The following is a 21,218-nucleotide window of genomic DNA, read 5'->3' as shown; positions in this document are numbered from 1 at the left end:
GTCTGTGCTCCGCCCAAACCACACCCCTGTCTGTGCTCCGCCCAAACCACACCCCTGTCTGTGCTCCGCCCAAACCACACCCCCGTGTCTGTGCTCCGCCCAAACCACACCCCTGTCTGTGCTCCGCCCAAACCAGTGTCTGTGCTCCGCCCAAACCACACCCCCGTGTCTGTGCTCCGCCCAAACCAGTGTCTGTGCTCCGCCCAAACCACACCCCCGTGTCTGTGCTCCGCCCAAACCACACCCCTGTCTGTGCTCCGCCCAAACCAGTGTCTGTGCTCCGCCCAAACCACATCCCCGTGTCTGTGCTCCGCCCAAACCACACCCCTGTCTGTGCTCCGCCCAAACCACACCCCCGTGTCTGTGCTCCGCCCAAACCACACCCCTGTCTGTGCTCCGCCCAAACCACACCCCTGTCTGTGCTCCGCCCAAACCACACCCCTGTGTCTGTGCTCCGCCCAAACCAGTGTCTGTGCTCCGCCCAAACCACACCCCCGTGTCTGTGCTCCGGAATGCTGACGACGCCCTCGCCCAAATAGCACCTCGTCTCACCCGTGGCTTTCTTCATATTAGCAGCGTTTGTTGCACAAAATGACATCGACCTGTTGCTTGTCGATGCCACAGTTATTATTATTATTGACGCTGAAAAGGTTTTTGATTCTGTTTTATTTAAAGCTCACCAAATTTAAAATGGACGATTTACCGGTAATAATACACAATATTGAGGCTCTTTACGATCGTCCATCTTTAAGAATCAAACAGAACGGTCACTTGTCAGACTCACTGACTTTGGAGAGAGGGATGAGCCAGGGCTGTGCTTGGTCCCCCCTGTTGTTCGCTTTGAGACTGAAATGTTTAGTGTAATCCTTCGAACAAAGAGTATAAAGTGATATTTCTGCTCTTTTGTGGTTGATTTTATTGTTCATTCCCATTTTGTGCGGTGCTTGAACCTCAAACAAGACGCTAACATTTCCTCAATGTTTCAGATTATAGGAACAATACAAAAGTCAATGCCATCACACACACACTACAAGTAACACATCTACAAAAGCATGCGCCGTTATGTCTTTACAAGGTCTTATTCTGTATCAAACCTGCAAAACGTGCAGTTTAGACCTCCACAAACAATGTATAGCGGTTCATATTCCAGTCTTAAGTCAAACGCTAACGCTTCTGGACACGTTTAATGTGCGAACTCTTGGTTTTAAAACATATATAGAGCAAATCTACTCCGAATCTCAGTGGTAAATCAGAAAATAGGAGTGGGTTATACTGACAAAGATAAATACGTCTTTTAACAATATTTAGCATCAGGAACGTGCTAAAATGTGTCACAAAACAAGGAAAAAAAACATAAAATGAACCACAAAAGTGCAGAAATATCACTTCTTACTTGGTTATTTGTGGAGATTATACTGGTTTCTTTAGTGGTTCTTTTTAAATCGTTTGAGGTACAGACAAAACACGCCAAAACCGACACCGCGATACTTTACGTGCGGTTTGTGTATTGGAGCTTGCGTTCTTACCGTGGGTCTATGAGGGCCTCCATGGCGGCGGTGAAGAGCAGGACGGCGCAGGAGCAGCAGAAGGCGGCGCCGCTCTGCTTCTCCTTCTCCACCGAGTAGCGCGTCTCCAGCTCCGGGTCGACGAAGCGCAGCGACAGGGCGTTCGTGTGCTTCCCCTTTAACCTGAGGGGAACGAGTCAAAACACACGGAACCAGTCAAAACTCACGTCGGATCCGGGAGCGAATGATCAAAACCGCAAGCGTCCATTTTGTGCCCCCCACGGAAACCTACGATATGGAAGAAACCCCTTAATCTTTGCCACAAGAAAGAGGGAAGGACTACCGTATTTTCTGGACAATAAGTCGCACCAGTATAAGTCGCACCAGCCAAAAAATGCATAATTGAGAAGAAAAAACGATATATAAGTCGCACCGGAGTATAAGTCGCACCAGCCAAAAAATGCATAATTGAGAAGAAAAAAACATATATAAGTCGCACTGGAGTATAAGTCGCACCAGCCAAAAAATGCATAATAGAGACGAAAAAACATATATAAGTCGCACTGAGTATGAAAGTGTGAAAATAACAAATAATATCACATATAAGTCGCTCCGGAGTATAAGTATATAAGTATAAATATAAGTATAAGTCGCACCCCGGCCAAAACTATGAAAAAAGGTGCCACTTATAGTCCGGAAAATACGGTACTCAGACATGACTTCTTTTCCATGGAGACGTGTGTTCTTTCTGTGTCTGGAATTTTCCACAGTGAGACATTTAAAAGGTATTTGTCTTGCATTAGTTCAAATTCAGGGGTAAAAGTCACGCGGGGGGTCAACAGCTCGTCTCCGTGGTGATAGATTTGCTTACTAATGCCTTTCTGTGGAACATTCCCGAGCTCCGAAAGCAAACCCTCCACCAGAGGCACTTTAAAGGGTCACATTATGCATCATTGACCTTGCGCTTCTCGACTTGGATTGGCATTGACGCGCCCTCTACTGGCCGCAGTAAGAATGAAACGGAAATGAAAAAGCTAGCCAACTGAGCAACGTGCCCGATAATGCTAAAACTCATTTATTTTGTACTGAATGGGATTTGACAGCAGATATGGACTTAAAGGACATATATTCTGCATTATTTGTTTCGTCGTCGGCCTTTAAACGTGCTCTTGAGGAGCTTCACGTTCACGTTTGGGAAATAAAGAAACTACAACTTTGACACGCCCACTTTTTGACGCTCTTCTAACCAGGATTCATCAAACTAGTGTGAACGACGCTAAATGCTCCTCCTGATGCGTTTTTGATGAGCGAACAGTGTTAGAACGGGGTTAAAAGCGAGTCAGTTTTGCATAATATGTGCCCTTTAAATAAAAAACATTGCTTTTTCCATTTCTACCTGTGACGAAACGATCCGGGGGAAATTGAAACGGAGTGATTTCTGAGGCACAGAGCAAGACGACACAATTAATGAAGAGGAATACAACTCCAGATATGTTTTGATGAGGTTATAACACGGTAAAAAGCACACAAAGGTCCATTAATGAAATTTTTTGGCACTTTTACAGTACAATACAACACAATGCAATAACGTCTGCGAGTGAACGGGAAAGGACGCCCCCTGCTGGAGCTCTGAGGAAGGAAGCGAATGAACATGGCGGATTTTACTTTACAGCTCCACTTCAGCGAAATCCAAGTTCACGTCCCGATTCGGACTGAACCCTGGACACAAACCCTGGACTAAACCCCGGACCCAAACCCTGGACCCAAACCCTGGACAAAAACCCTGGACTAAACCCTGGACCCAAACCTGGACCCAAACCCTGGACAAAAACCCTGGACTAAACCCTGGACCCAAACCCTGGACTCAAACCCTGGACTAAACCCTGGACCCAAATCCCGGACCCAAACCCAGGATAAAAACCCTGGACTAAACCCCGGACCCAAACCCCTGACCCAAACCCTGGACAAAAACCCTTGACCCTCACCCCTGACCCAAACCCCGGACAAAAACCCTGGACCCAAACCCCGGACCCAAACCCTGGACCCAAACCCCGGACCCAAACCCCTGACCCAAACCCTGGACCCAAACCCCGGACCCAAACCCTGGACCCAAACCCTGGACAAAAACCCTGGACTAAACCCTGGACTAAACCCTGGACCAAAACCCTGGACCCAAACCTGGACCCAAACGCCGGACCCAAACCCTGGCTGGACCCTAAACCCTGGACCCTAAAGCTGAACCTAAACCCCGGACCTAAACCCCGGACCTAAACCCCGGACCCAAACCCTGGCTGGACCCTAAACCCTGGACCCTAAAGCTGAACCTAAACCCCGGACCTAAACCCCGGACCTAAACCCCGGACCCAAACCCATGACTGGTCAAACACTCACGCCTGCACGGTCTCCCGCTCCAGCAGCGCCTCGTTCAGCAGCTTGTTCAGCTCCTGCTCGTTTTCCTGCGCGTCGATCACTCGCTCCGCCAGGTCGCGCAGACGCAGCCTCCTGCGCGGGTTCGGGAACGACGGGTTCACCACCTGCGAATGGACGAACACCCACAGTATCAGCAACGGACGGGACGAGATTACAAACACGCGAGTTTGACGTTTCACGCTACCGTCCTGTCAAAATAAAAGCTTCCAGGCCAGAGAGACGTATAATATTGAAGGTTTCACATGATTGTAGAGAAGCTAATGCATCAAACTGTGAGTTCCTGGGGCTGAAATGCATCGCGTTGTCGCTGCAGTAAAAGAGAACCACATTAACCATGATTCTTTGCTTTGTTTCACTACAGAAAACATGAAGAAATGAAAGTTGTTGACCTGTAAAGCTCAGTGTCAGCAGAAAAGAGGGGAAAGTACCACGAAAACAACATTTTATTTAAAGTGCCTGTGACAGACCGACACATGAGCTTCAAAAACAGATTCTGGACTATTCAGAATACTAATGGTGGAGAAAACAAAACCTTCTCAAGTTTAAAGTAACTAAGACACAAGTATGAATTATAACTGAGGTTCTCTTCATAACAAAGAAAAAAATTATAATAAATAATGTGTATGAGAATGTGTAACACGGCTTTTTCTGACCTGGTATGATTATCTTATTACTACTGTATATTTCTGTTATATTTATACACTTACAGATGAATTAATCATTTCTTTTTTCCATTTCATTATTTTTTGTTTTGCATTTTGTGCGTGATTATCTGGTAATGGTTGTTCATGTGTCGTAGCATGATTAAAGTGGAATAAACACAATAAATTGCAAACAAAAATATAAATAAATAAAGTGTCAATGACAGGAGACTCATTGAACTAAAATGCAGTTTAAGTTAAAACGATTTTAAATGTAGCAAATCATTTTAGTTATAATTTGACTTCCTGGTTGTAACACGATGGACAGAAGAAAAGTTTTAGAAAAGTGTTTTCATTTTTATTAATCTGACAAATAAAGATATATGAAAACACCTTTTAGTTATTTATTTTGTTGAATTCATGTTTTAGGAGGGTCAGAATTGTTGTTTATATTGTGTAAGTTATGCAAATGTCCCTGATGTGATGTCACTTCCTGTCATTTTCTACAGATTTTTCCACTTGTTGATTGGTGTAAAACTGTCATTTATATGTACAAAAACAGGTTTAAATACACACACACACAAAATCTAAATTAGAAAATCATTATAAACCTGTCATCGGCTCTTTAATTAATTGTCGGGTCATTAAAAAAAAAAACATTGAAAAAACACCCATATTTACATTTTACGACACTGTATTGTATTGTACCGTATTTTTCGGACTATAAGTTGCACCTTTTTTCATAGTTTTGGCCGGGATGCGACTTATACTTATATTTATACTTGTATACTTATACCCCGGAGCGACTTATGTGATATTATTTGTTATTTTTTTCACACTTGCAACTGCATTTCATACTCCAGTGCGACTTATATGTTTTTTCTTCTCTATTATGCATTTTTTTGGCTGGTGCGACTTATAGTCCAGTGCGACTTATACTCCGGAAAATACGGTAATAATAAATCACAACGCTGATGCCAACTTTTAAGAGTTTTTAACCATCTAATTGTTGTTACGGCTCTGAAAGTTTCATTCAGAGTGATTCTTTGACAGTTTTTCCTCGCCGTCGCTCTGAACGTGCAGCTTTTCCGTGTAGCGTGTAAAGTAAACGTGTGCGCGGCTGTATTTACCCTGGCGTCGAGCTCGTCCGGCTCCTCGGGCGTGGTGCAGCCCGGGATCACGCTGCCGTTACATTCCGTGGTGTTGATGAGCAGCGGGGAGTTCCCGTTGGACGAGGTCACCGACAGCTTCTGTGGAAAAACAAACCAGGACAAAAGACACACGACGACGACAAACGTTAATAAAAAGCTCCTATGCTAGGTGCCTATGACAGGTTTTTATGATTGTCTGATTTTTACTTTATTTGGTGTATTTGTACCTGTTGTACATATAAATGATAGTTTTACACCGATCGAGCAGGTATTTGTGGAGAAAACGTTGAAAAATCTGTAGAAAAAATGACAGGAAGTGACATCACACCAGGGACACTCATTCAAGTCAAAGTTTATGCAGAATTTACACAAAGAAACAACTTTTTTGACTCTTTAAACATTAAATTTAACAAAATAAAGTTGCTCTCATTTATTTCATTGGTCGAATAAAAGACATTTGTGGCGTTAGGGGAGTTTCCCTGTGTGATGTCATCAATTACAAACAGGAAGTAAAGTTATAAACCTCAAAAATGTGCTTTAGTGGGATAAAATAAAATAAAATGTGAATAATTTTTAGCAGCATTTAAAATATATTCATTTCAACTGCATTTTAGTTCAATAAGTCGTCCAACCTGTCAGAGGCACTTTAATGTCCAACAGAAGAGAGATATAATTGAACATATTTTACTCCGTCTCCATTGTTATTGTTGTTGTTAGTAATGATGTTTCTTTCACCAACGATGCTTTGTTTACTACATTTATGAGTTAGTTATATGTGACATCGTTTGTGAACAGAGACGTCCCGATGTCAAAATGTTGGTGTTTTACGAGTTGTGAAAAGAGATGAACGAGCAACAGTGAAATCCTTCATTTACGTCGTCCACAGCCGCGTTTTCAAACCTTTTATTGAGAACATTCCTCCTAAAAATATGACCAAATCACACCTTTAAGAACGATAAATGGCATTTGTTTTGGCAAAAGACATGGACAGAAAGAGAAAAAAATACTATTAGGTTTTTTCTTTTTTTTGAGTTGAATTGAATTTAAATGACTTATTTTTGCTTCTAAAATCGTCATGATAATAATTTTTTTCTTTTTTTTAATTACAGCGGCAACAATTAAATCGACTAATCACGACTGGTCAACTGTAAATAAATAATTGTCATTGTATTTTGTTATATAAGACGTTTCTATAACACACAGCGACGTTATTCAATCAATCATAAAATAATACCGTATTTTCCGGACTATAAGTTGCACCTTTTTTCATAGTTTTGGCCGGGGTGCGACTTATATTTATATTTACACTTATATACCTATACCCCGGAGCGACTTATATGTGATATTATTTGTTATTTTCACACTTGCAACTACATTTCATACTCCAGTGCGACTTATATGTGTTTTTTCTTCTCTATTATGCATTTTTTGGCCGGTGCGACTTATAATCCAGAAAATATAGTAAGTCATTTTGTACTTCATCTAGAGGCCTTCAGTCAACACCTTTGTTTGGGTAAAATGTATTTAAAAAGTTTCAATGTGCAATAAAAATAATAATTTAAGCCCTATTTTTTTAGTTTCTAATATCACAATTCTAACCACGATTATGCACTAACTGAATAATCGTCACATCTTATACTTTACGACTAGAGGTTGGACGTACGACTCCGTTGATGCCGTTCTTGCCCACGGGGCCCTTGGGCACCACCACCAGGAAGGTCTCGATGCCGCGCTCTCTCAGGTAGTCGCAGCGGTCGCCTCCGTTTCCCGGCTCCACGTCGAACTCCCCGTGAAGACACTCCATGGTGCTCTGGGAGATGTGCACGCGCCTGCCAACGGAAAGGGGCGGGGTTTAGCGGGGCGGGAGTGACCCAGGGCAACTTTGAGTGAAGAGTGGGACGTCGAAAGTAGCAAAAACTCCACGTTCCAACTGTATATGAAGTGCACTGACGAGACAAATGCATAAATGTGTGTAAAAAGGGTAGAATCCTCTCCGACAGCGTCACTTCTGCTGTTGCCCCGACGTATTCTTTAAAATCCCATTGACCTATTTATAAATTGAAGTGTTTTCCAACTGTTTTTGAGCAATGGCACACGAAAACGAAGCAGTATTCCACCTATAATGTGGTATCTACCGTATTTTCCGGAGTAAAAGTCCAACAGTTTTTCATAGTTTTGGCCGGGGTGCGACTTATACTCCAGAGCAACTTATATGTGATATTATTCATTATTTTCACACTGGCAACCACAAGAGGGCGCTCTAGGCTCTAAGCGACGCAGAAGAAGAATCTGCACTTCCTCTTCCTCTGGAGTTTGTGGAGTTGTTTAGAAGTGACACAGAGGAAGAAGAATTCAATGGATTTAGTGATTTGGGGTAAAACTGATGCTTTGTTAAACTTGTTAGCATGTTCTTTATGCTATAGTTATCTGAATAACTGTTCATATGTTACGTTAACATACCAGACACTTACCACAGTTCTGTCTGTGTGTCATGTAGCTGAAGGTGTTAGCGTTAGCATACGTACACCTATTCACCATGTTCTCTCATCTGTTATTATTTTAAACTGCATTTCAAGATGAAATACACCGGAAAATACGGTACTGTAATGTGCCCGTGTCTGTTTTCCTTCCGTTTGCCATTTTTCGTGCCAAACCAATCATCAAACAAAGCCGCGTGTGAATCTGTGAGTTCCCCCGACACTGCTTAAAAAAGAAAGGTGTTAAAACTTTAGTGTTGGTGATTATTGTGAGAAGAAACATCACAATTTAGCGATTACTGAGGCTGTGACCGAGCAACAGTGAAATCTTTCATTTTCTTTCATTCTGACGTGCGACTGTTCCTCGAGTTTGTGACCGTCTTTAGGGGATTTAACTTTCTGAAAGACTAAATAAAGTTAAATGTGACACAAACAGCCAGATAAGTCTATGTTTCGGACGATAGATTGAACTAAACAGACTTAATTTTGCTTCTAAAACTTGTCACAATTCATTACTTTTTGGTCTTTACGATTATATTGTGACCTGGATTTAAGAATGGGTCAAATGCACAGGACAAACTACCTCATGGGAACGATAAAGTGTATGTTAAATAAGTGTTTTTCAACCTTTTTTGACTGAAAATGCGTCGCCACCTAATCACATAGCAATAAAGTGAAAGGTAATGGAGCAAATATTGTCGATGCCACTGCGTCTGGTTCTTTATATTTGGCAATGGTGATGGTTTTTGCTTTCTTTTTGGTACTTAAACATGTTCAGGACGCTCTAAAATGATACATTCTTCCATTAAAAGCATGCATACATTCTTAATAAAGTTAAATTGGCAAACTCTGGTGGTTCCTCACCCCGGGATGCCTCCGGCCTCCATCTTGTTGGCCACGGTGACGTCGGTGGACCAGACGTCGTACTGCCAGCGCTTCTGTCCCAGGACGCCTCCGAGCACCGTCCCGCTGTGGACGCCCACACGCATGTCCACGTCCGTCTGCGTCTTCTCCCTCACGTACCTGTGAAGACGGTTTACGCTCAGCTCGCAGCCGCCAACCAAAGACACACAAAACACTTCTGCTACAAGAGATCACGACAAAACTAAAGACGTATGGAAAAAATACTTTCATTTGAAAATGGACAAAGTTGTAAAAAACGCCTTGTTATTAGGCCCGAGCGCCACAAGCTGGCGAGAGGCCTATTAATCTCGTAAGGCCGTGCAAAGCACGGCTGCGAAAGTGCGCACGTAGTGCGCACGAAATCGAGCGCGAAGCGCTCGCCCACTTCCAAACACTCACTAACGCACTCCTTCACTTATGCACGCCCCGTGCATACTAATTAGTAGTAGGAAAATGGAACATTACCGTTGTAAACGGGCGAAGCCCGTGCAAAAGTGCGCACTAAACGAGCACTCATTTGCGCTAAGTAGCTCACGAATACGTTCCCCATCTCTTGCATGTTCCGTGCATATAAACATGTAATGCAAAAATTGAACATTATTACTGTATAGAGGGCCAAAAACACAAAGTGGGCGGAGCCCACTCAAAATTAACGAAAGTACCCGTCAGTGACCAGGGACCCACACCATGAGGTAGGAAAGCGCGAGCGCTTTCCGAAAATGTATAGTTTATGATATTTGAAAAATGGGAAACATTGTTTTCGCATCGGAATATTCTTCTTTCTTCTTCTTCTCGGGACCAACCCCCCTATTTTTCACCCAGTGAACATTGACGAAAAGTCACAAAAATTTACACACCTCTAAAAATCGTGCCTCCTTACATTCTGGCTATCTCCCTTTTCAAAAATTTAAAAAATTGGCGTGTCAGCGCCCTCAAATGTACCAAAAATGCATTAAGACAGGAAATGACCCAAAAAAAATCTGATCGTAGAATCATGAAATTTTGCGCCGAGGTAGATGGTGTCAAGAGAAGTAAAAAATATTATTACGGCAACACCGTCCGCCCAACCAAATGTCGGCCATATTGCTTCAAAAATGGCTAAACATGACTTCGGAGTTTTTCCAAACGTCGTACTTTTACGAACTCCTCCCAGGGCGTTGGCCCTAAAAAGCTGAAATTTGGTGAAAATGCTACTGAGGAGTGGGACATCAAAAGTTATCCAAATTACATTGATACCTGTCACGGTCTCTGTGCGGCGAAGCCGCAAACTGTAGCAAGAATTTCAGAAATCTCCCAAATTTAACATTTCTGCCGTTTGCGCAGATAAAGTCCGAATTGCGTCAAATTAGAATCAGTTGTTAAACTCTTTGCCCTAAACCTACTTGAAGTGAAATAAATTAATTTGGAGCCACAGCGCCCCCTACAGATTTTATATGGAGGTTAAATATTTAGTTTTGCGAAATTATATGAAATTTGACAATTTTGGCATCCCCATCAAAAAAGTCAATGAGACCCATGTCATAATTGTTACGGCTTTGACCGAAACCTTCCATGTTATACCAATGGGGAAATCGCCAGAACATGTTTACACTTTAGACTTTCACAAACTCCTCCCAGGGCGTTAGACATATTAACCTGAAATTTGGTGAGACTCATCTTCAGGGGTGGACCATCAAAAGTTATCCACATTTTTATTCAAAGAGTCACGGTGTCTGTGCGGCAAAGCTGCACATTTTGCCAAGAATTCAAAATAAAATTGCTTTTTGATGGTAAAACAAAGGGGAGAAGATGTGACAGCGTCACAGATGCAGCAGTAGGCGTAATAAAAGGACAATTGGGGCGCGTTAGCGCCCCCTCCTCTTGCGGCGTGGCGGCGGCGCGGCGAGGGCCGATCATTGCCGCTTGCGGCTATATTTTTTAATTATTATCATTATTAAATTACTATTATTATTTTTTAATTATGATTATTATGTTTTAATTATTATTATGATTGTTGTGTTTTAATATATTTTTATTATGATTATTATTTTATAATTATTTTTTTTTATTTTTTTTTTAAATAATTATTATATTTCTTATTTAATTTTAGTCGTCTGGTTTTCGTTCTTGTTTTTTATGGTTTTGTGTAATTTTCTTGAACTAAAAACAATTTGGGGAAAAAAATCCCTTTTTTTAATTATTGAATTAATTAATTAATTATTATGAATTATAATTTATCCTTATTAACTAGGTTTTTAAAAGTATTTTTTCTCAATAATCAAAGGCACTTTATTTATAGTGGCTCTAACGTGAACTCGACCGCATAGATGAAGCGCACGTGTTTGCTAACGATCGCTGATAATTAATCAATAACGACGATAACGATGAAGCGACTCAATCTCCGCTCTGAGCTGACGGGGACAAACGAGTGCGGGGCCCACGTGACTTTAGGCTGAATTTCATCCTCCCAAAACGTCAATTTCAATCTGTGGCTGTGATCGATGAGGCCCACGTGAGCGACAGCAGACGGCACCGTCCCGCACAGAGCGATCAAAGTCCCGGGACACTCACGAAATGGCCTCGACCATGGCCAGGCCCATCATGATGGAGCAGGCGGCGTGGTCCTCCCTGTAGTCGGGCAGGCCACAGATGCAGTAGTAACAGTCGCCCAGGATCTTGATGCGCAGCTGGTGGTATTTCTGAAGAAGAAACAAGAGAAACATGAAATATATAATTTATAAACTATATTATTCACTTTATTTATTTACAGCACATTCATAAACTGAAGCGGTGCTGCAGACATTAAGAACACGAGCTCCTGACCATAAGGATGAAACATAAATAAATACAATAAAATAGTAAAATAAAAAAATAAAAAAAATAATTAAAACCTTTTTTTTTTTTAATTGTGGAAAAAAAAATTATCTAATAAAACTGTAAAATATCTGAAAAACAAAATAAATACAATACAATCATAGTTAAAAGTCATATTAATAGTAAAAATCCAAAATAAAAATTAAAAATTAAAACTGTAAACAAATAATAATGTAAAAGAATAATTTGTGGCAAAAAATAAAATAAAATAAAACTGTAAAAAGATTTTGAAAAAGTAATAAAATAAATAAATACAATACAATCAAAAATATATATATTTTAAAAAAAATAGCTAAAACCGTAAATAATGTAATACAATAATTTGTAGCAAAAAAATAAATCAAATAAGAAATAAAACTGTAAAAGATCTTAAAAAGTAATAAAATAAATTAAATAGAATACAACTGTAAAAGATAAAAAGATAAAGTAATAAAAAAAAATTGGGCCTTGAGATGAGACTTAAAAACAAGCTTTTGGTTTGGCAGCTGCACCTTATTATCCACACACTAAAAGCATTTAAACACAACACAAACTTAAACAGAAGTGACTGAGATGTGCAATGAAAAGTACTGAATAATACTGAAGAATACTAAATAATACTGAAGAATACTGAAGAATACTGAATAATACTGAAGAATACTAAATAATACTGAAGAATACTGACGACACTGGTGAAGAAAATGAGATGCCGTATTTCTTTGCTCTGGATCAACATGAGACAGTGGAAAACGGGACGTAATGAAAAGAGTCATGGAAGAAAAACAAACTCACTGCAGCCAGTTTGTCAAAGCGAGCGAAGAGTTCGTTGAGAAGTTTGACGAGCTCGTGCGCGCTGCAGGACGAGGAGAGCTGAGTGAAGCCCACGATGTCTGCGAATAAAATACTGACAGCAGACGAGACGTGGAGTTACTCATCATTTCTCGGGGAAAAGAGAGATTTATCAGCAGCAAAAGTCGGCAGATAAAGAGGAGCGAGGCCGTAGTCTGGTGTTTTACCTGACGTTCTCGTGCCTGTACATGTACATCGTGTTGAACTGCTGCATCTCCTTCTGGCTCTGCTCCTTCTTCATGTCCTGCAGCATCTCGTCTGCGATGTGCTTTGGGAGAATGGACAGCAGGAGGCGCTCCTGCAGGGACAACGCAAGCAGAGGTCACTATGATTGGACTAAATGTGCATAAACCTTTGTAGACCGCTATAGACCTGTGGTAAACTGCTATAAACCGACATAAACCTGTGGTAAACTGCTATAAACCGACATAAACCTGTGGTAAACCGACATAAACCTGTGGTAAACTGACATAAACCTGTAATAAACCTGTGGTAAACCGACATAAACCTGTGGTAAACCGACATAAACCTGTGGTAAACTGACATAAACCTGTAATAAACCTGTGGTAAACCGACATAAACCTGTGGTAAACCGACATAAACCTGTGGTAAACTGACATAAACCTGTAATAAACCTGTGGTAAACCGACATAAACCTGTGGTAAACCCCAGAGCAACTTATACTCCAATGCGACTTATACTCCAGTGCGACTTATACTCCAGTGCGACTTATATATGTTTTTTCCTTCTCTATTATGCATTTTTTGGCTAGTGCGACTTATACTCTGGAAAATATGGTATAGTTTCATATAAATTAACGTAAATGTACACGTTCACACAAGACGAGCGTTTCTCTGCCTTCCTATCGAGTATAAATACATATTTCTGTGCGTACAATCATCCGCCGTGACAAATACATGTAAAAAACCACCGTAAACACATCATGCAGCGTCCTGAACGCCCGAAAACGCCGGAGGAAACACAAGATCCTCAGACACCCCCGCGTCCTCCTCCAGAGCCCACGGTGATTGCCGATGACATTGCCGGTCTCGCGGGGCCGGTTGCCACGGCGACGTTAGCCCCATTAGCATACGCAGAGTTGAGCCATTAGCCGTCGCAGGTTTCCCGTCGACGCAAGTCCGTGGAGATGAATTTAGCTCGAAATGATTAACGCGCCAACTCCGGGAAAGTTGAGGCGCGGAGCTGGTTTTGCATCGCGACAGAACAATTAACCTCAAACGCAATTAAGGGCGAAATATTAGATTAAAACGTCCTCAGCAGAGAGTTTTAGCCCTTTTCTCTTCTAGTGAATATGAAACGTCTTGTAGTTTAAACTTGACAGTTACAAACATGTTTCTGCACCGGTTTAGTTTATTTATCACTCTTTTTAAAGCGTTAACACTCTTTAACCACAATTAAAGATTAAACTGTATTTCTAATGAGATTTAACCGTAACCACGTGAACCAAATATAGGAACTTGAACTTCTTGAACTTTCTCCATGTTTTTCTCGAGTACGATGAACATTTGAGCTGAAGGTTGAATCATTCATAACATTTATCTTATTATTATAGATACGAGTTTCACTGTGATATTTATTTATTTCTGCAGATTTTCTGTTCAAAATACAGTTCATTTTGAAAGAGTTTATCTGAGAATATCTTGCTTTATCATAATTTATACAACATTAACTATATTATTTATATAACAATAACTAACATAAATTAAATAACCAATATAATTTAAAATAACTAACATTTATTTTTATCATAATTAAAAAAACATTTGTCTATCATAATATAAATAACAATTTAAATAACTAACATTTATCTTTTAATATAATTTAGATAACGTAAATTAAATAACTAACTTTTATCTTTATCATAATATAAATAACAATTATCTTGATCATAATTTCAATAAAATAATTTAAATAACTAACTTTTATTCTTGTCATAATTAAAACAACAAAGATCATCGTTAGTTATTCAAATTATGTTAATCATAATTTAAATAACTAACATTTTAACAATTATTTAAAACGCCGTTCAAGAGGCTGAATAATCCATAACATGTGTTTTATTGTGATATTTATTTATTCCTGTAGATTTTCTGTTCAAAATACCCTTCATTTTGAAAGAGTTTAACTGAGAATATCTTGCGTTATATTTATTATTATTATAAATGACATTGTTGGTACAGTATTTATATTGCGGTTCAAAGTGTGTTACCGTGGCAGCCCTGGCTCTTAAACACAATCTTCACGGACAAGAAGAGACAGTGAAGCGATGATAATTGATAATCATAACGTAGCGTGAATGAGTTTGTGTGGACGTGGCGTGACCTCTGACCTGCTGCTGGCTCTGCTCCTCCAGGTTGAGCTTGACCTCCAGAGACTGCCGCGCCTCCAGAAACGCCTTCCTGTGTTTGCGGTCGGCCATGTAGTATGACATGATGCCCACCGTGATGGCGCAGGCGTAGATCAGCACGTTCGCCAAGAGCTGCGCGGAAAACCACACGGTGATGGCGTCGTCGGGCCGCGCCACGAAGAAAACTATCCTTTACATCCTGATTACCATATTTTCAGGACTATAAGTGGCATCTTTTTTCATAGTTTTGGCCGTGGTGCGTCTTATACTCCAGAGTGACTTATATGTGATATTATTTATTTTCGCACTGACAACCACAAGAGGGCGCTCTAGGCTCTAAGCGACGCAGAAGAAGAATCTGCACTTCCTCTTCCTCTGGAGTTTGTGGAGTTGTTTAGAAGTGACACAGAGGAAGAAGAATTCAATGGATTTAGTGATTTGGGGTAAAACTGATGCTTTGGTAAACTTGTTAGCATGTTCTTTATGCTATAGTTATCTGAATAACTGTTCATATGTTACGTTAACATACCAGACACTTACCACAGTTCTGTCTGTGCGTTATGTAGCTGAAGGTGTTAGCGTTAGCATACGTCATGTAGCTGAAGGTGTTAGCGTTAGCATACGTACACCTATTCACCATGTTCTCTCATCTGTTATTATTTTAAACTGTGTAAAAGATGAAATGTCTGTTCTTGGTCTTGGATTTTATCAAATACATTTCCCCCAAAAATGCGACTTATACTCCAGTGCGACTTATATTTGTTTATTTCTTCTCTATTATGCATTTTTTAGCTGGTGCGACTTATACTCCGGAAAATACGGTAAATATGCCCTTTCTGCAGCAAAGCCAGTCTCTCTGTAGTGGGTTTAAAACATGACTATACTGTTTAATAAGTACTACATATCATTATATTTAAATGAATATATTTGGGTAACAATGGAGCAAAACCTTCACCTGAGGTTGAAATGAGCTGAAGTTTAGGAACATGACGAAAACTGAAGTGTTTTTACCCTTTCACGTTCAGGCCAGTTCTCTGAAGTGCACTCTCTCATCCATCACCGCTGTGTCCACTTCATGCTTTTACAAAAGTGTGAGTGCATATTTTATTTATGACCACAATGATCATATTTAGTATAATTGAGCTGCCCTGTCTTTTTATACAGACAAGACTCACATCTTTATTGTAGAAACTGAGAGTGACATGTTTTTGTGATGAGGCTCATTATTATTATTATTCCCATTATTATTATTTCCATTATAATTATTATCATTATTATTTCCATTATCATAATTTTGCTATTATTATTGTATTATTATTATAATTATTATTTCCATTATTATTATTACCATTATTATTATTTCCATTATAATTATTATCATTATTATTTCCATTATCATAATTGTATTATTATTTTATTATTATTATTTCCATTATTATTATTATTATTTTTTATTATTAGGCCCGAGCGCCACAAGCTGGCGAGAGGCCTATTAATCTCGTAAGGCCGTGCGAAGCACGGCTGCGAAAGTGCGCACGTAGTGCGCACGAAATCGAGCGCGAAGCGCTCGCCCACTTCCAAACACTCACTAACGCACTCCTCCACTCATGCACGCCCCGTGCATACTAATTAGTTGTAGGAAAATGGAACATTACCGTTGTAAACGGGCGAAGCCCGTGCAAAAGTTCGCACTAAACGAGCACTTTACATTGGGATGACGACCGCTTCGCGGTCGTCATCCCCATATAAAGCACTCATTTGCGCTAAGTAGCTCACGAATACGTTCCCCATCTCTTGCATGTTCCGTGCATATAAGCATGTAATGCAAAAATTGAACATTATTACTGTATAGAGGGCCAAAAACACAAAGTGGGCGGAGCCCACTCAAAATTATCGAAAGTACCCGTCAGTGACCAGGGACCCACACCATGAGGTAGGAAAGCGCGAGCGCTTTCCGAAAATGTATAGTTTATGATATTTGAAAAATGGGAAACATTGTTTTCGCATCGGAATATTATTCTTTCTTTCTTTCTTCTTCTTCTCGGGACCAACCCCCCTATTTTTCACCCAGTGAACATTGACGAAAAGTCACAAAAATTTGCACACCTCTAAAAATCGTGCCTCTCTACATTCTGGCTATTTCCCTTTTCTAAAATAAAAAAAATTGGCGCGTCAGCGCCACCAAATGTACCAAAAATGCATTGAGAGATGGGAAATGACCCAAAAAAAATCTGATCGTAGAATCATGAAATTTGGCGCAGAGGTAGATGGTGACAAGAGAAGTAAAAAGTATTATTACGGCAACGCCGTCCCCCGAACCAAATGTCGGCCATATTGCTTCAAAAATGGCTAAACATGACTTTGGAGTTTTTCCAAACGTGGTACTTTTACGAACTCCTCCCAGGGCGTTGGCCCTAAAAAGCTGAAATTTGGTGAAAATGCTACTGAGGAGTGGGACATCAAAAGTTATCCAAATTACATTGATACCTCTCACGGTCTCTGTGCGGCGAAGCCGCAAACTGTAGCTAGAATTTCAGAAATCTCCCATATTTAAAATTTCGGCCGTTTGCGCAGATAAAGTCCGAATTGCGTCAAATTAGAATCAGTTGTTAAACTCTTTGCCCTAAACCTACTTGAAGTGAAATAAATTCATTTGGCGCCACAGCGCCCCCTACAGATTTTATATGGAGGTTAAATGTTTAGTTATGTTTAGCGTAATAAAAGGACAATTGGGGCGCGTTAGCGCCCCCTCCTCTTGCGGCGTGGCGGCGGTGTGGCGGCGGCGTGGCGAGGGCCGATCATTGCCGCTTGCGGCTATATTTATCATTATTATCATTATTATCATTATTATCATCATTATTATTATTATCATCATTATTTGTATTATTATTATCATTATTTTCATGAGGCTCATTATGTATAGTGGACATCGTCTTTTGTGAAATGTTTGTAATAAGATTTGAGCTGTAGAGATCGATAACTTCTGTTACTTTAAAGGAATTAAGCAACTGCTCACGTCTTTTTATTCATTCATTTCATGTTTTTGTTGCAGCTACTTTATTTTTTAAAGATATTGTACGTTTAGAAGAGGATTTGCTGAGATTCTTCTGCTTCAGGCTTATCGTTTGTCACAGTTGGAGCAAGACAAACGCAATAATCATCATCACACGCTGTATAAACCGGCTCTCGCTCGACTCCTCCCACTTTGCGCGAGCGTGAACTTGTTTACCGTGTGACAAAAGCTACACGCTACTTCCTCCCAGAGTTCCTGGGCGCAGTATTTGGTTATGGGCCGGTAAAAGTGAGCAAATACAGCACGTGTTTACAGATGCCAGGAAAGCTGAAGTGAACAGGGCATGAAACCTGTTTGAGTTTAAGGAGGAAGTTCCCCACGCGCCGCCGTCCGACCGGTTTCTATTGGTTTAAGATGAAGATTGTGTTTAAAGTATGAGCACGTCCTGTCTGGAGCTGCACAGTGTTCAGAAGTATTAGGATTAGGCTGTGAAGTACTGCAGTGTGGACTTTAGTGTGATATTCTAATATACTTCTTTACACAAAACATTTACTGTATGTTCATGCTTTAATGTACAAGTCAAACTGTCAAAATAAAAACTTAAAAGAGACAAAACTATGACTAAATCAACGCCGATTTAGACGATTGTCTTCGATTATTTTAGCGGAAACACAACTACCGTATTTTCAGGACTATAAGTTGCACCTTTTTTCATAGTCTTGGCCGGGGTGCGACTTATACTCCAGAGTGACTTATATGTGATATTATTCATTATTTTCACGCTGACAACCACAAGAGGGCACTCTAGGCTCTAAGCGATGAAGAAGAAGAATCTGCACTTCCTCTTCCTCTGGAGTTTGTGGAGTTGTTTAGAAGTGACACAGAGGAAGAAGAATTCAATGGATTCAGTGATTTGGGGTAAAACTGATGCTTTGGTAAACTTGTTAGCATGTTCTTTATGCTATAGTTATCTGAATAACTGTTCATATGTTACGTTAACATACCAGACACTTACCACAGTTCTGTCTGTGCCTCATGTAGCTGAAGGTGTTAGCGTTAGCATACGAAGACCTATTCACCATGTTCTCTCATCTGTTATTATTTTAAACTGCATTTCAAGATGAAATGTATGTTCTTGGTCTAGGATTTTATCAAATAAACTTCCCTTAAAAATGAGACTTATACTCCAGTGCGACTTATATATGTGTTTTTTCTTCTCTATTGTGCATTTTTGGGCTGGTGCGACTTAAACTCCAAAAAATACGGTATTATACTTAGGTAAATCTAGTTTGTACACAACCAAGCAGCTTTTTAAAGGACCTTGGTGTTTTCAGAATATATTTACTTTGTTCCAGTATTGATCCTGACGTGGACTTACTTTCACTTTTGAGTTTAGTCCTTTTGACCTTTATTTACCCAGGAAAGTCCCACTGAGCTTTAGCACCTCAGAGGGAAGGAACCTATTGCACATGCTTCTCGTGGTGGAGGGAACCTAACGCCGGCACGGGCAGAACACGCAAACTCCCCAGAGAAAAGACCCCAGTGTCTTCTCACCTGTCGTCCCAGCGAGGCGCCCTGGATGTTCTCCTGCTGCTGCTGCGCGATGGTGACCCCCAGGACCAGCGTGTGGACCCCGCAGGACACCGTGGTGATCAGCACGATGGGCGTCAGGCGCAGCGGCAGTGTCAGGAAGAAGGAGAAGCTGAAGAACGCCTGCCACCCCACCGTGTCGCTGGCCTGGTGGAACCTGGCATAGTTCAACCCTAAATAGCAAAAGATCTGCGCCGCGATGAGTACCCAGAGCGCGTAGGGCACCACCCGGCGGGAGATCCGGTCCGGGAGCAGCCCGAACCGACACAACAAGTACAGGACCACGTCGGCGGCCAGTCCCAGCGACGCCACCAGTACCGACGCCAGCTTGTCACCCGTGTAGACCACGGCGCACATGACGATGACGTAGCTGTCGAAGAGCGCGGCGAACACCACCAGCACCAGCAGCGTCTCGTGCCGCTGCCGCCGGAAGTAGGTCTGGTAGAGGTTCTCCAGCGACTCGGGGGCGAAGGTGAGGCGCATGAAGCGGGGCAGGCACAGGCAGCACCCGGAGCTGCGCACGGTCACCTCGTGCGTGCGCCCCACCGCCTGGCCCGGGTCCGACGGCAGCGTGACGGAGCAGTCGGCCGAGTACTCCGCCGAGTACTCCGGCTCCGAGAAGGCGCGGTTGCGAGGCATGGCGGCGTGGGGGCGGGAGTGAGCCAGCCTGGGGAAAGAGACGCAAGGACGTGGTTTAAGGCGTGGCCGCGGCAAAACCATGCACTTCACGGCTACATTTGTATCAGGGATGTTATGATTATTCATGATTATCGATTAACCGACTATTCAGGTCAGTATATTATCGGAAGAACCGAAAAATAATAAGCTTGACACTTTTAGTAGCAAATTAAAGTATTATATGTTCAATAAAAGCCCAAAAATAAACATAAATGTTAAAGCGCCCCCTACAGGTCGGACGACTCACTGAACTAAAATGCAGTTAAGATTAATATATTTAGAATTTGCCCAAAATTATAAAAAAAATTATCTCAGATTAACACATTTTTTTAGGTTTATAATTTCACTTCCTGTTTGTAATTGATGACATCACACTAGGAAGTTACCCAGCAAACACTGGGCCAAAACTCATCTAATGTCACTTTTTTTTTTTAATTAGACAAATCAAAATATATAAGATATTCCTTTATTGTCCACACATGGGGAAATTTCATAATTTATAAGAGCGACTTCATTTTGTTGAATTAATGTTTAGAGCTTCAAAAAAGTTGTTTCTTTGTGTAAATTCTGCATAAACTTTGACTGGAATGAGTGTCCCTGGTGTGATGTCACTTCCTGTCATTTTCTACACATTTTTCAACCTTTTCTCCACAAATACCTGCTCGACTGGTGTAAAACCATAATTGATATGTACAACAGGTACAAATACACCAAATAAAGTCCAAATTAGAAACTCGTAAAACTTAACCTAACCCTGGCTGTTTTTGTCACATTTATCTTC

General features: G+C 41.0%; 1 protein-coding gene across 3 annotated transcripts in view; it reads right to left on the bottom strand.

Moving 5' to 3' along the window:
• adcy3a (adenylate cyclase 3a) overlaps window positions 1-20,424 on the bottom strand; it is a 31,549-nt gene extending 11,125 nt beyond the window's left edge. For 2 of the 3 annotated variants that reach the window (XM_072461095.1, XM_072461094.1), the window contains exons 1-10: window positions 19,724-20,424; window positions 15,139-15,288; window positions 12,956-13,086; window positions 12,732-12,843; window positions 11,658-11,785; window positions 9,069-9,227; window positions 7,391-7,556; window positions 5,707-5,826; window positions 3,897-4,039; window positions 1,527-1,688 (exon numbers count right to left, since the gene is read on the bottom strand). In XM_072461095.1, the coding sequence (XP_072317196.1) occupies window positions 1,527-1,688; window positions 3,897-4,039; window positions 5,707-5,826; window positions 7,391-7,556; window positions 9,069-9,227; window positions 11,658-11,785; window positions 12,732-12,843; window positions 12,956-13,086; window positions 15,139-15,288; window positions 19,724-20,398 (1,946 nt within the window). In that variant the 5' untranslated portion in view covers window positions 20,399-20,424. Of the gene's footprint in view, window positions 1-1,526; window positions 1,689-2,901; window positions 2,944-3,896; window positions 4,040-5,706; window positions 5,827-7,390; window positions 7,557-9,068; window positions 9,228-11,657; window positions 11,786-12,731; window positions 12,844-12,955; window positions 13,087-15,138; window positions 15,289-19,723 lie in introns of all 3 variants that reach the window. The other variant, XM_072461093.1, reaches the window with a different exon arrangement.
• Window positions 20,425-21,218: the final 794 nt, after the last annotated feature.

The sequence above is a fragment of the Eucyclogobius newberryi genome, unplaced genomic scaffold (assembly GCF_026437365.1).
Source record: "Eucyclogobius newberryi isolate DKJ021-1_F unplaced genomic scaffold, fEucNew1.0.hap1 SCAF_3, whole genome shotgun sequence".
Taxonomy (NCBI): Eukaryota; Metazoa; Chordata; class Actinopteri; order Gobiiformes; family Gobiidae; genus Eucyclogobius; species Eucyclogobius newberryi.
The sequence above is the reverse complement of the archived record's forward strand: the minus strand, read 5'-3'. Positions and strand labels throughout refer to the sequence as shown.